Below are 12,908 nucleotides of genomic sequence, written 5' to 3' on the forward strand. Positions count from 1 at the left end.
TGCCATTGATTTATCGTGATCTGTTTGGCTGTCGATTTTTTTTCTTTGCCTTTCTGTGTTCGTTGTTTGCCTGCTGCTTACAACAAAGTCTACAACTTTTTTTCTGTATTTTTTCTATTCTTTTTTTTCCTATTTCAGTGTTTTTTTTTCTTTTTTTACCTTTTTGTTTGTTACTCTTTTTTTTTTGTTTTGTTTGTTAAAAATGTTGATTATTGCAAATTGCTTTGGCGATTGGTAGCAGCTACTTAGTTGTGTTTTCTGGCTTGTTCTTTAAGCAATTGTTAAAGGAGGAAAAAAATCGGGGGAAAAATGGTTTATGGTGGCGATTATCTCTGGTTTCCCCCTGACTTTTTCTCTTTGCCCCTTTTAAATTCGATCTCGATTTCTGTGTATAAATGTCTAACGGTTTGTTGTTTTTTGGCATAGCTAATTGGCTTGATATTATAATATCCACACACACACACTTATGTGAGGCCACGCCCCACCTTTACAGACAAACGAAATTTGTCTATGCAAATGATATCTATTTTTACGCCTACACCTTTAAAACAAATGCCAAAAACAATAACAAAAAGTTTATCAATGAACAAAACATACAAACATAAAATTAGCAAACAAAATGAAGAACCGAAAATACCAAAAGCCAACAACATCCATAGACACAATCAGACAAAGACATTAAGTTGGCCTATAAATGTTGAACAACCTTTTCTTTCTTTATATTTAAACCTATTAAAAGATAGATTGGTATGAGAGTATACAAATTTTTGTAAGGCGACAGTCGGAAATTTGCGTTGACATTGAAATCAATCAAGGTTGACTATATAATTATATAGTTTGACCGCTCCTCTTTAGAGGACAAGGGACCTCAGCTTGGAGGGTACCAAATGAGTCTCATAAACAGTTCTGTAAAGAAAACTATGAGAGATTTCTTGCGAAAAAAGAAAATTCCACAAATTGACAATCAATATCTGATATAGATCTTTGGTTTATTAGCCTTTATGGCCTTTTGCTTAAACAATAAATACCTAGAAATTATAGAAATATTTAATTTGTCATCGATATTGTTTCTTGTAGACAGCTGGTTTTGCTGCGACGGAGCCTTTTTTTTTTTCTTTTTGGGGCCAAAGACATTCAATTTCAATCACTTCACACCTGTCTGTCTGTCTACAAGATTTCCCGGAACCATGAAACTCCTTCCCCGATGCAACGCACACAATCTCTCATGGACTTGGATTTGTTTCCCATGTCAACTTTTGCAACATGTTATCGTAATCGCATTATGTTTATCTCCCCTCTCTCTCTCTCTCTGTCTGTGATATCAAATAAAACACAAAACCAAAAAAAAAGAAATATCAAACGTCAAGAAGGCTTAGACTACACCTGATCATCACTAGAGTTCCAACGTGTGTGTGTGGTGGTTGACGCTGGTAGTGATCTCTTCTCACGGAAGCCACTCATTAGCATGTCAAGTAAGCGGACAAGCAAAAGCTCCATCCAGTCTATGAAGATGACAAATAATCCAATTGTCAGCAACACCTTACCATATTCAAATCAGGGAGTTGAGCTAATTAAATATTGATGCTAATTTATGAACTTTTCATTATGGTCATTGGAAACATTTGTTATTTCCAGCCAGCCTATGGATAGGAGCTGATGTCAGAATTTGTGAACTTATGCAAATAGAATACTTGACTCAAAATGTTCTACCAATATTGATGATTAGCATAAATAAACTAATAAGTATCATATTTTTTTGTTTAATTCTTTGCAGATCTCGCAGCGCCACTCCCTCAAACTCATCATCGTATCGCGGAGGAGGAGGAGGAGGTGGTAGTGGTGCTACTGGTGGCCTCTCCCCCCAGCAACAGCAACAACAACAGCAACAAAGATTAAGTCCGCCCAGTTCTCAGACAACGCACATGCCCATGCACAATTTGTCATCAAATTTGCTAAACAGCATACAACAGGCCCAGGCCCAGCAGCAGCAACAGCAGCAGCAACAACAGCAGCAACATAGAAGCAATAGTAATAGTAGTACAGTTAACACCGGAAATGTTAGTGGTTCATCGAATGCGACAAACACTGCAACTGGAACCAGTTCAGCTAATCCCACAGACTTTTCCACGCGCAATTATTCAGATATAATGCGTTGCCTGGCGGCCAAGTACAATAATACAAATCCCAATGAGTGAGTATACATTCGATAACAAAGTCTTGGAAACTTTGCTTGATTTTAATGCGTTTTATCTAGCAATAATACAACACGTCGCAATTCCTATTACGACGGCAGCAGCAGCAACAGCGGCGGTGGCAACACTGGAATCGGCGGTGGTGCTGCATCCTTAGGTGGCAATTCCTCCGAGCGTCTTACCAAATCGAGCAACGTGAACTCATCAGTGAATAACTCCAGTAACACGAATAGCAGCAGCAGCAACAGCACCACAAAGAAGCACTCACCCTCAGCCGCAGCCACAGTCACAGTCACTTCATCATCTGTCAGTCTGACCAAAGAGGCCAAAGTGGCAGCGGCAGCAGCGGCGGCGGCGGTCGGAGCTGGTGTGATAGCCAATAGTATGCCACCCGCTGCCGCACATTCGCCCACAGAGCAGGCTAAGAATCAAATGGCTGCCGTAGTGGCCGCTGCTAGTGTTTCACCATTTATGAGTAACTTTTTGCCCTTCTCGACGGGTATATTTCCGCCATTGATGGACATGAGCAGTACCCAAGCATTGATCACTCTGGTAAGATCTACAATTCTTCTTAAGGTAGTTCTACAACTTTCTCCGCCCCCACACACACACACACACACACACACACACACATAAAGAAAATTGTGTTGACCACCCAAAGTACTTTACCATTTGATACTCATTCCTCTTTCCTTTCCAACACACTCACTCACACACAGGCGCGTGCCGCCAAAGATGTCCAAATTCAACAGTTTTTGCGCGGTAAACAGCAGCAGCAACAACAACGTTCCAGTTCCAATGCCTCCTCACCCAGTGCCAGTGCAGCAGGCACGCCACGTCCCAGTATAAATGCTGCACTTCAGCAGGCGGCTCAATTTGTTACACCCGCTTTAATCTACTCGGCGCAACTGCAACAGCAGCAACAGCAACAGTCTCATCACGCCTCGCGCCAGTCTAGTCCACGTTCCAATGCGGAGGCTACAGCGGAGGCGCCTATTGCCGGTGGTGGTGGTGGTTGTGCTGGTGGCTCATCGGTTGCGTCGGCGGCGCCGTTAGATTTGAGCTCCCAACCGCCAGCCGCCAAACGTTTTAAGGCTGAACACACCGATCCCCAAAGCCTGCAGCTGGCAACGCGTCGTGCTAGCTCAACAGCAACGACGACGACGACAACAACAGCATCTTCCACACCATCCCCGCCACTTTCGGAACAGGCCACCACCAACAATACCAACAACAACAATAACGACGAGGCCAACGCCAACGCAACATCCACAGGAGCTGCAGCAGCAGCAACAACATTGCGTCAATGCCAGGCCCAAAGCGAAGAGGTTAATTCTTGGTCTGTGGACGATGTCTGCACCTTTGTGGGTGGAATTGATATATGCGCCGAATACGTTCAGGTAAGTCAAGCAAAGTGAATGAATGCCCCGAGTGCAGAGAAAGGCCCAACAGAGTCTCAGCTAATTGATGTTTATGAAGCGTTTTTCTTATTCCTCGAATAAAAGTGAGATAGAAAGTATATTCAGATTCAATCCAAAGTAATCCTTAGAAATCTTTGAACTTTTCATTTCGCAATGGACGCAAGAGTCGATTGTTGTTGGCTTCACCTACTCCTTCAAATTGAATGCTAAGCAGTTTTCTTTAGCCAGTTTGCACTGTCAGCTTGCCTTTCTCCGAATTAATATTTTAATTGTTAATAAAATTCACAAGATTGCAGGATAAATAAAATTCAAAATGTGATCGTTTGTTTTGTGTTTTCCTTTTCTTTATTATATTTCTAAGTAAAATCATTTGCTTTCTAACTAAGCGGCTTACTAACTATTATAATACCTGCAACATGTGTGACGTTATCGACCCAGAGACAAAACGAATCAAAAACACGAATAATTTTAAGCCAAGACAGGTCAAACGTATTCTTTATAATTGTTTCCCTATCCTTCAATGTCGGCAAGACTTAGGAAAATCATAAAGCTCATTTGGCATACAAATGTTAATTTTGAAAGGAATTATCACACCTTCATTCTCTTCTTTTCCTATCCTTTTGTTTTCGCAATCTATCTGAATTATTTTGATGATCAAAGTGTTAACAGAATAATATTCAGATAGAAAACTTTAATTGAGATATTTTTTAATCGAAAATAATAGATTTCCATAATCCCCAAAAGGGTAGGAAATCTAAACTTTTTACGATTTGCATAATCCCCTCAGATTCAAGATTCGTGCAGATGAAGTACGAACCAAATGAGTTCATTTCGGTAGTAGTTGTGGGGAGAGGAAGATTGATTGGGGGGAGTCTTCCTGCCGAATGAACTATGTATTCTCATTTGTTTCCCCCCGCACAAATTTGAACTTGCCAAACATAAAATGGCCTGGCCTGGAGTTGAACTCGAAACTGTAGTGAGGCGGCCATTAATATTGTGCCACGCAATGTTGTTGTGTATGTGATGCGATGTGAGGCCAAAGCGAGCAAAAATAAATGCTCCACATAGATGGTTTGGCCCAGGTGATCTTTTACGACCAGTTCCGGCAGGCAAGTTGAACGACTTTTGATCGGTCAGGTTAGTGCGGCGGTTGCTGCGGCTGCGACTGCTGTTATGTTTTTTGCGGTCGACGATCGGTCAACGTCAACTATGTGGAGATCCTGCTAGGCCGCATCGCGCGTTAATGGAGTGAAAACATGGCCAGCAAGCACTCTATACGATGTGATATAGTATGGATGGATAGCAGGAGATGGTAGAGTGTTAACAATTAACATGATGGGGCCGAGGCTGCGGCTGGGGCAGTTCCTCTAGGTGTTGACACATTTTCACTGGCCCAGGCCTTGAAAGTCGCCTAATTAGCAGGCCCAAAGCGGCTTAACATCCATTCAATGATGAACTAAATCTCTGCTTAGTGCTGCCGAGAGGCCAAGAGGATGGGCTCTGCCCCAAGAGCCAAAGACCAGTTTGTCTGGCTGGCCTGCTGCTGGTGCCCCAGCTCGGGCGATAGACAAAAAAGCAATTGGCGTAATATTCAATTGAATTTATGGCCAGTCAGAGACGACGTCTTTGGTCTTTGGTCGTCTTGGTATTGCGAACACCTTTTGTGGTGCAGTTGTTGGCTTGGTCGCTTGGTTGGTTGGTTGGCCTGAACCTGAACTTGTTCCGCCAGGCTTACGATAGAAAAAGAAACTTTGTCGCCATCATCGTATCCATCGTGGTCGTCGCCGTCGTTTGTTGAGATATTGTGGAGGTTGTAAATATTTAGTGCAGAGGTTGGCCGGACAGCCACACGAGAGTCGCAAAGATAGATCGACAGGGAGAAGAGGGCTAGACCTAGGAGCAGGGGGTAGTTGGCAGGGGGGATGAAAACTCACTTGAGTCTTGGAAATCTATATGAAGACATTGAGAACTGGTTCAGTGACATTGTCCAAGCTCTCAACGATGCGTCGCATCATGTTGCAGTCTAGTCCCTGAGCTTTGCTAGAGTTGCAAGTGTTATTGATATTGCCTCAACTGTGTCTCAACCTCGTCTCACGCCTCACATACTCGCCCCGCCCCGCCCCTCTATCACGAGAGTGTGAGTGGTGGAGCACGCATGGGTGGCTCGATCTCGATGCCGATGCTAAAACCAATGCATTTGGCATTTGCCATAAAAATGCAGATGAAGTCATAAGTTGAGTTCTTTTGCCTATCCTCCACAGCTTAGCCCAGCAGGATGCTATATTTTTCTCCATCGTTTTTTTTTTTTTCGTTATTCTTAAATGCACAGATTTATGGCTATATTAAAGTACAATAATAATTTCTATGCGTGATCAGAGACACGAGCTAGATAAAGCCAGAGACTTTTTGTAGCATCATTTATTAAGGCAGTAGCAGGTGATGGAAGTTGCAATAGATTTAACTATTCAAATACTTTCCCCTTCCCCCGTGTGCACTGAAGAAAACATAAAAATATTCACTGCTTGTTTGCCCCGTCATTATTATTATTATTTCCCTCCCCATAATAATAGCCACTTCCTCAAAGAAATCATGAAAAAAAACCCCAACCAACTCACATGCCACAAAAACCTAACTACAAATTGCATTTTAATGCAACTTTCCAAATCAATTTGGCCAAAACCAAACACAAAACCGACTGAAAGACCCCAAAAGGGGCACTGCTTTTCCCTTAAACAAGCACACAGAAACAGGGTAGAGGGAAGAAGGAGGGGGTCAGGTGCGGAAAGCTAGTGAAGCGCATGCGCAACGGCCCTGCCAATATACAAATGAATTTGCCATATTTTATACACCACACCGACTTGAAAATACTCTTTCTGAAGAAGTTGAACTGAAACCCCTTTTTTTGAACTTTCACGAAAGATGCCCCAAATCTTAGTCACATATTGAATTGGAATTTGAGTATAACCCACTATTTGGCCAATAGTTTTTTAGGGTATAATAAATAAAACTATCCAGTCAACATGTGACAGTTATGGATGAGAAGGCAGAGTCGAATGGAGTGGAGTCAAAGTAACGAGTTGCTTGTGCGATAAAAAATCTAAGTTTAATACGAATTAAGATAAACAAATAATGAGAAATATATTGATAGTATCTGAGAGAGGTATGGACGACCTCTAGGCCAGCGATCAAGTGACAAGTGTGTGTGTGTGTGTGTGCATGTGTGTTTGGTGTTTTTGTTGTGTGCGTGTGTGTGCTTGGGTGTTTTTGACATTTGTGCTGAGTTTGCTGCGAGTTACCGATACCACCGATGCCGAGATGTCGATCCCTCTCCTTACATACAGTTGTTTATGTTTACTCTTATAATGCTCTGAAATATGAAACCCCATGCCTAATAATAGGGTCGACTTTGAAATGCATACGAACTGCAAGAGAGGTAGAGGAGGTGCACATGCAAAATGGTGGGGGCGTTTTTTTTTTTTACCGTCTTGAGAGTGAGACCTAGTGCAAAATCTAGAGCTAAAGTTGATCTTCATGTTGTTGCCCATGCTTGACATTTATGTGAACCCAAGCAACAATAACACGTTGGTGTGTCTCCCTCCGATATCACTCCGACTACTTCTCTACCTCTCAACCTCTCAAGTAGAGAACGTTCATCGAACGACGACGACGACCGTGGGCCACAACAGACGAAAGCAAAGTCAACTCAAGTCATGAATCTTATGACGCCTACGTGTACTTTTGGCATTTGGCATGTCAAATACAATAAGTACAGTGAACGAGGGAAATACAGAGATAGAGAGAGGGAGCAGCAGAGCACTGACTGGAGCTGGAGCTGGAGCTTAACTCTCGAGTACAGCCCCGTTTGGAGCTCTCTATGGCATGGCATGTCGCGTCTTTAAGAAGGGGGCATAGAATCGTAACGCTCCGCACCGAAGATGGAGAAACAAGCTAAGGAGGCTAAGATTTGGGGTTCGAAATGTACTGCGTTGGTTGACTTTTTGACAGCTTTGTTTGCGTTTATATCGTTTTCGGGCAAACACACACACACACATTCCAGAATGTCATTAGGAACTAAACACAGAAAAAAAAAAAAACTAATTCGGGCCATCTACGGCAAATAAAGATTGACAGTGAGAAAGAAATAAAAACTACATATAGAAATTGCGACATTCATCACTTTGATAAACCCCAAAAGTAGTTTTCTCTTAAAATTCTAATGAAAGCTGTTGAGTAAGATTCTTGAGGTCATTTAGATAAGCCTAACACAAACCCCAAAAAAAGGTCACGTAAAAACGAACAGGCAGTAATTTATGCCAGGGCTCGAACAAAAATATTCCAAATAATTTATTTTCTAAAAAATAAATTAACTAAATTGCCAAATGATTTATGTTTTTCCAACAAACATTTCAATCAAGCTGAATAAGTTAGCCTAACAATAAGCGAGTCCCAACAAAAGCGAACTTTGTAAGTTTTTTCAACTTTTTATTGTGAACTTGTGCAACTTGAAAGTTGTGTCTATTCTAAAAAACTAATAGATACGTGTAAACCAAAAGTAACTTAAATAATCCCTTGCAAACCTTTGCATATATGTTATTAACTGAAAAATAGGTTAAGTATATATTACTGTCTCCCTCTCTCTCTCTCCCTCATAAGTCATGGAGACAGAATTTATTCTAACCATTTTTTTATAAAAAATATTTTACTAAACAATAATCAGAATACTTAAATTGTATTTATTATTAATGGGAAGTCCTGCTGTTCTTTCGTCCTGGGTGGTCTTATACATTTTTGTTTATTACGTTTTGCTTTCTTTCTTTGAACAAAGAATTGTCAGTTGGCTCTTTTTTAACAGCTTAGTTTGATTATTCAATTTGCTGTTTGATAGTTCAAGATTTTTAACTAACTAATTCCATGATAAAGCCAACATGACGAGTTTTTTTTTTATTTTCTGAACTTTGCAAACAAGTTATAAGAACTTGACTTTGCCAATCTGACCTTTCAGCCTGTCCTTATGTATGTTCAAAGTCCAAATTGCCAGAGATGGCTATTTTTTTTAGTGATTTTCACTTTGACTCTTTTTATCTAGATCCTTAATCTGCCTGCTTTTTCCCTGTGTTCACTTGGAAAACCCAAGCGCACACACAAATAAAATATATATTTTTTGTGTGTTGCCTCAAGTTCCGTTTTCAACTCATGTATATTAACGGTGCTTTTTGTGGTAACAACAACAACAAGTTCCACTTACCTGCGAGTCTATATAGCAAAAGACTTTCATAGCCCAAAGAATCGAACCGAAAAAAGGGGGAGAATGGAATGGGAAAAAACTCAAATCACCAACTTGCCTAATGATTATAAACGTAACAATCTAGTTTGCGGCGTTGGCGGTCAACGCATTATCAGTCGGAACCAGGCGGCAACTACCGCACACGAATCGGGCTAACCTGACCGAGCGTTCGACCAAACCAACCAACCAACCAGCCGGCATTAAAAGTTGGTTTTAGTAAGGAGTTTGGCGAAGGCGAAGGCACGTGCTAAACATGCAACTCCTACTCTTACCACAGCCATATAACCGCCTCAGACACGGTAGACACGACCATTCACTCAAGAGACAGCAGCCGCAAGAAGTTCAAGACTACCTCCAACTCCACCTCGGCCCCAGAGCCTTCGCCTTCTCCTCGCAGCTCACCGCTCTGGTCGTCGCCTTTGTTGTCGACCAATATGCTACCATTAATCCATGAATTACTTAAAACCACATTCCGTGCAACACACAAAACGGAATCTCAGTTTGTGGCAATGTAGTGGACCCGGGGAGGGTGGGGGTGGAGGGGACTAAAGGGGAAGAGGGCAACATTTAAATTGCTCGCTTACCGCCATATTTCAATATATTTGATCGGGGGCTTCCATTTCTCGGACACTGGGACGCCCACAAAAAATAACCCAAAAGACAAGCAATTTCTTGCCTTTGCCTTGCATTTTTCTTGTCTTTTTTTTCTCCTTGATACTGTTGCACGATAATGATGTCGTCTGTATGATGATGTTGGGCGCTGCTGCTCTCTTGCCTGTCGGTTGTTCGACTCACCGCCACCAGAAGAATTGGACCTTGGCTTTTGCTTAGAACAATCAACTATATTGAAAAATTTCTTTTGGCCAAGTTTTCGGGACACAAAAATCACAGCACGAAAGCAAATGATTGCAATCGAGTAGAAAGAGTTTGCTGCTTCTTCTGCTGCTGCTGCATCGGCAACAGTTGCCGCTGCATTGTTGTAAGACACCTGAAAGGAAAATTTTCACACTGAAAGAAATGTCTCAGTTAACGAATTTGGCAACTTGATTTCTTGTAATTCCATTGACTTAAAGTTCGATACTGAAAAACAATTATCGGTGATATATAGCACTGTGCTACAAAATGTAGGTTGTTGAAATCTGTAGATGACTATTTCATTTTGATAAGGTTCCTTTAATAAGTAGATAAATTAAAATTCGTTTAGACCACAACAGTCATGGTTATAGATAACAACTGGGTGATTTCTGGGTACTTAATATATGTAAAATATGAATTATATGTGATATTAAGCTAATAATACCTGATTGTTTTGGAGGAGGCCGTAACATTATGATAAGAATTAACCGACAATGGATAAGTAACAAAGGTTGTTTACGATTTCTTTCATAATCCTCATAGTTTCACCATTCCGATTAGTTTGGTGTGTATTTAAGCAATATTTGGCTTGGCCATGCCCACTGTGCCTGCAAGAGCAGAGGTTATACAAAATGTGTGCGCCAAGGCGGAGGTTATAAGGTGGCCACGGCAGTATAGCTGCCATTTAACTGGCAGCAGAAGCAGCAGCCCCCGTTGAGATCCATGCTAAAACCAGCCGAATGACTGGGAGCACAAAACAAAAGAAACCCAGAAAAGAGTCAGATCGAAAGTCAAATGCCAAGCAGCAGATCATGCCGGGTCTTCTTGGGTCTTCTCCCTCTCGCTCTCTCTGCCTTTTCCTTTTCTTGGGTCCAGGCAGGTCGCAAACCATTGCCCCAACGTCGCTCGTGGTGTGTTATCAAAGCTGATGATGATTATACCCACTTGCACGCCTTTTTTGTACCCCCTACAGGAAGCCAAGCCGATCCCCGACGTCTCACCTTGCTGCCCCTGACCTAGAGCCAAGAGTCTCAACTTTTTGGACTGCAATTGGCCGGCCGACTGGCCGGCTACTCGTCGTCCTCAACCTCGTCCTCATCCACACAGCCACATCCAGCGTCGTCGTCGTTGTTGTCGTCATCGTCATCATCCAGCGCCTCGTCCAACCTCGTCGTCGCCGTCGTCTTGTTGCATGCATTATTATTATGCGCATGCGCGCAGTTGGGGCATATAATCTAAAATTGTATCTTTGGCGTGTAACCCGGGGCACATCTTCTCCTTCTCCTACTGTTGCCTGCTGCCACTGCCCACCTCGTCTTCTTCAGCTTCTGCTGCTGCTTCTCTTTGTTGTTGGCAAGAAACAGCAAAAACTACAAAATAAACTGATTATGTGTGCCTACCAAGCGAAATTAACAGCGGCCCAGGTTACTTTTTTTTTTGTTGTTCAAGGCAGAGAGTTTGGTTTAAGCCTTCGGTTTTTACCCCATTGCAAGACCGAGATCGGGTCACATAAAATTTGCTAATATTTTGACCTGAAGATATAATAAAATAAGCCACAGTGGGCTGGGAACAGCAATTAAGTGAAGCATTCCCATTCTGATCAATAGTGTGGCAGAAATCGACTTCCTGTCAAGGATGTTGATCCTCGAACGATTATTTCAATGTCTGAACTCGTGGATGATGGTTGTATAAGGAAACTGACACCACCTTCAGTGCGAAAGATTTTACTTAACCTCAAGCTGATTTTCATCTAGACAGAAAAAATACAGATAAATTGATATTAAATTAAATGCTTGACCTCATGATTACAACCATTTCTTTAAATCCAAAACTAATGCAATAGAATACTTTTTGAGTTTCGATTTTAGTTATCTTTGTTGACAAATATCTTATCGAACTGAAATCAATAGACAAACACTTATCGCCCACTGTCAGTGGCTTGACATTGTATATTGTATACTAATCGTACTTGCTATAACTCTGCCTGCGGTAGTAGCTGTGAAATAAATATAAAACTTATTTATTACCACATTTGACTCAAAGTACGACTGGTGTGTAGTATCTCTCGACGTCATAGTGCAACTCACTGCACCACCTCGGGCGACTTGATGGCAATTTATTAAATTATTTTACAAAAATAAGCAACTTTGCGCTAGACACAGGAAAAAAAACCATCGTGATTGATATAGAATGTTGAGTCAAGCCTAGCAAATCAATCAAAACGGGCCAAGCCTAGCAATTTTCCAACACTTTCCCTCCCACTCCTGATCCTCCTATTTCCGTACACACATACTGCCTTCTAGCCAACCTTGCCTCCTCCCTACACGTGCCTAAGCAAAAAAGTTCTGAAACTAAAGCAGATATCGAAATAAAGGCTGCACATGCCAATCAAATGTTAACTTGGCTTCCAGATTCCAAAACCAAAATCCCCAACTGGGCCACCTAGTAGAGCAAAAAGAAACAGAGAGACAGAGAGAGAGAAAAAGAACTTTGAATGCGTAACAAGATCAAACCGCAGTCACCGCAGCAGCAAAAGTAGCAGCCACAGAATCCACAGAGGATGTTTGGCATTAAGCGTAATTGTTAGTTACCCAACTTGATCTTGGACTTCCAAATGAACGAGTCAAACAAAACAACAACAAAAAAGAGTATAAACCTTAAATACTTGTACGAAAACAAAAAAAAAATTACAAGAAGGGTAGCCGACTAGCTCAAGCAACTTTAAGATGCAAAAACTTTTAACAGAATTTGGAATTATGTATAGGTTTTGATTGGATTTTCCTCCTTGGCATTGGGTTTTCTTATGGACCACGATTTTCAATGACAAATTTATTATGACATATATTAGGACAAAGTTTTTCCTTTAATTACATCAAAAATAGCTTCAGAACAAAATGTCGTTAAGAAGGTGTCACATTGTAGTGACTCGGAGTGTATTTAGCTAAAGGTCATCTTATTGTCGATCACTTTTCGTGGTCTTGCTTTGATGTTTTTTTTTTACTTTTGCTTCTTTTTAGGTGGGCAGTGAGCGAATGAACCAAGGCAAAGGTTGTTGATGGGCAGCTTTGGTACTTGCCACTGCCTATGCCAAGCAGCAGAGGCTGCTTGGGCAATCAGGTCGAACTCTTCGTCTTTGTCTTCGCCTACCCCCTCTCA

At 41.6% G+C, this 12,908-nt stretch overlaps 1 protein-coding gene across 5 annotated transcripts in view; it reads left to right on the forward strand.

Moving 5' to 3' along the window:
* Samuel (SAM-motif ubiquitously expressed punctatedly localized protein) overlaps positions 1-12,908 on the forward strand; it is a 58,332-nt gene that overhangs the window by 37,405 nt on the left and 8,019 nt on the right. For all 5 annotated transcript variants that reach the window (XM_068294450.1, XM_068294453.1, XM_068294451.1 and 2 more), the window contains 3 exons: positions 1,775-2,191; positions 2,255-2,744; positions 2,912-3,592. In XM_068294450.1, the coding sequence (XP_068150551.1) occupies positions 1,775-2,191; positions 2,255-2,744; positions 2,912-3,592 (1,588 nt within the window). The remainder of the gene's footprint in view (positions 1-1,774; positions 2,192-2,254; positions 2,745-2,911; positions 3,593-12,908) is intronic.

This window comes from Drosophila tropicalis, unplaced genomic scaffold (assembly GCF_018151085.1).
Source record: "Drosophila tropicalis isolate 14030-0801.00 unplaced genomic scaffold, ASM1815108v1 contig_845, whole genome shotgun sequence".
NCBI lineage: Eukaryota > Metazoa > Arthropoda > Insecta > Diptera > Drosophilidae > Drosophila > Drosophila tropicalis.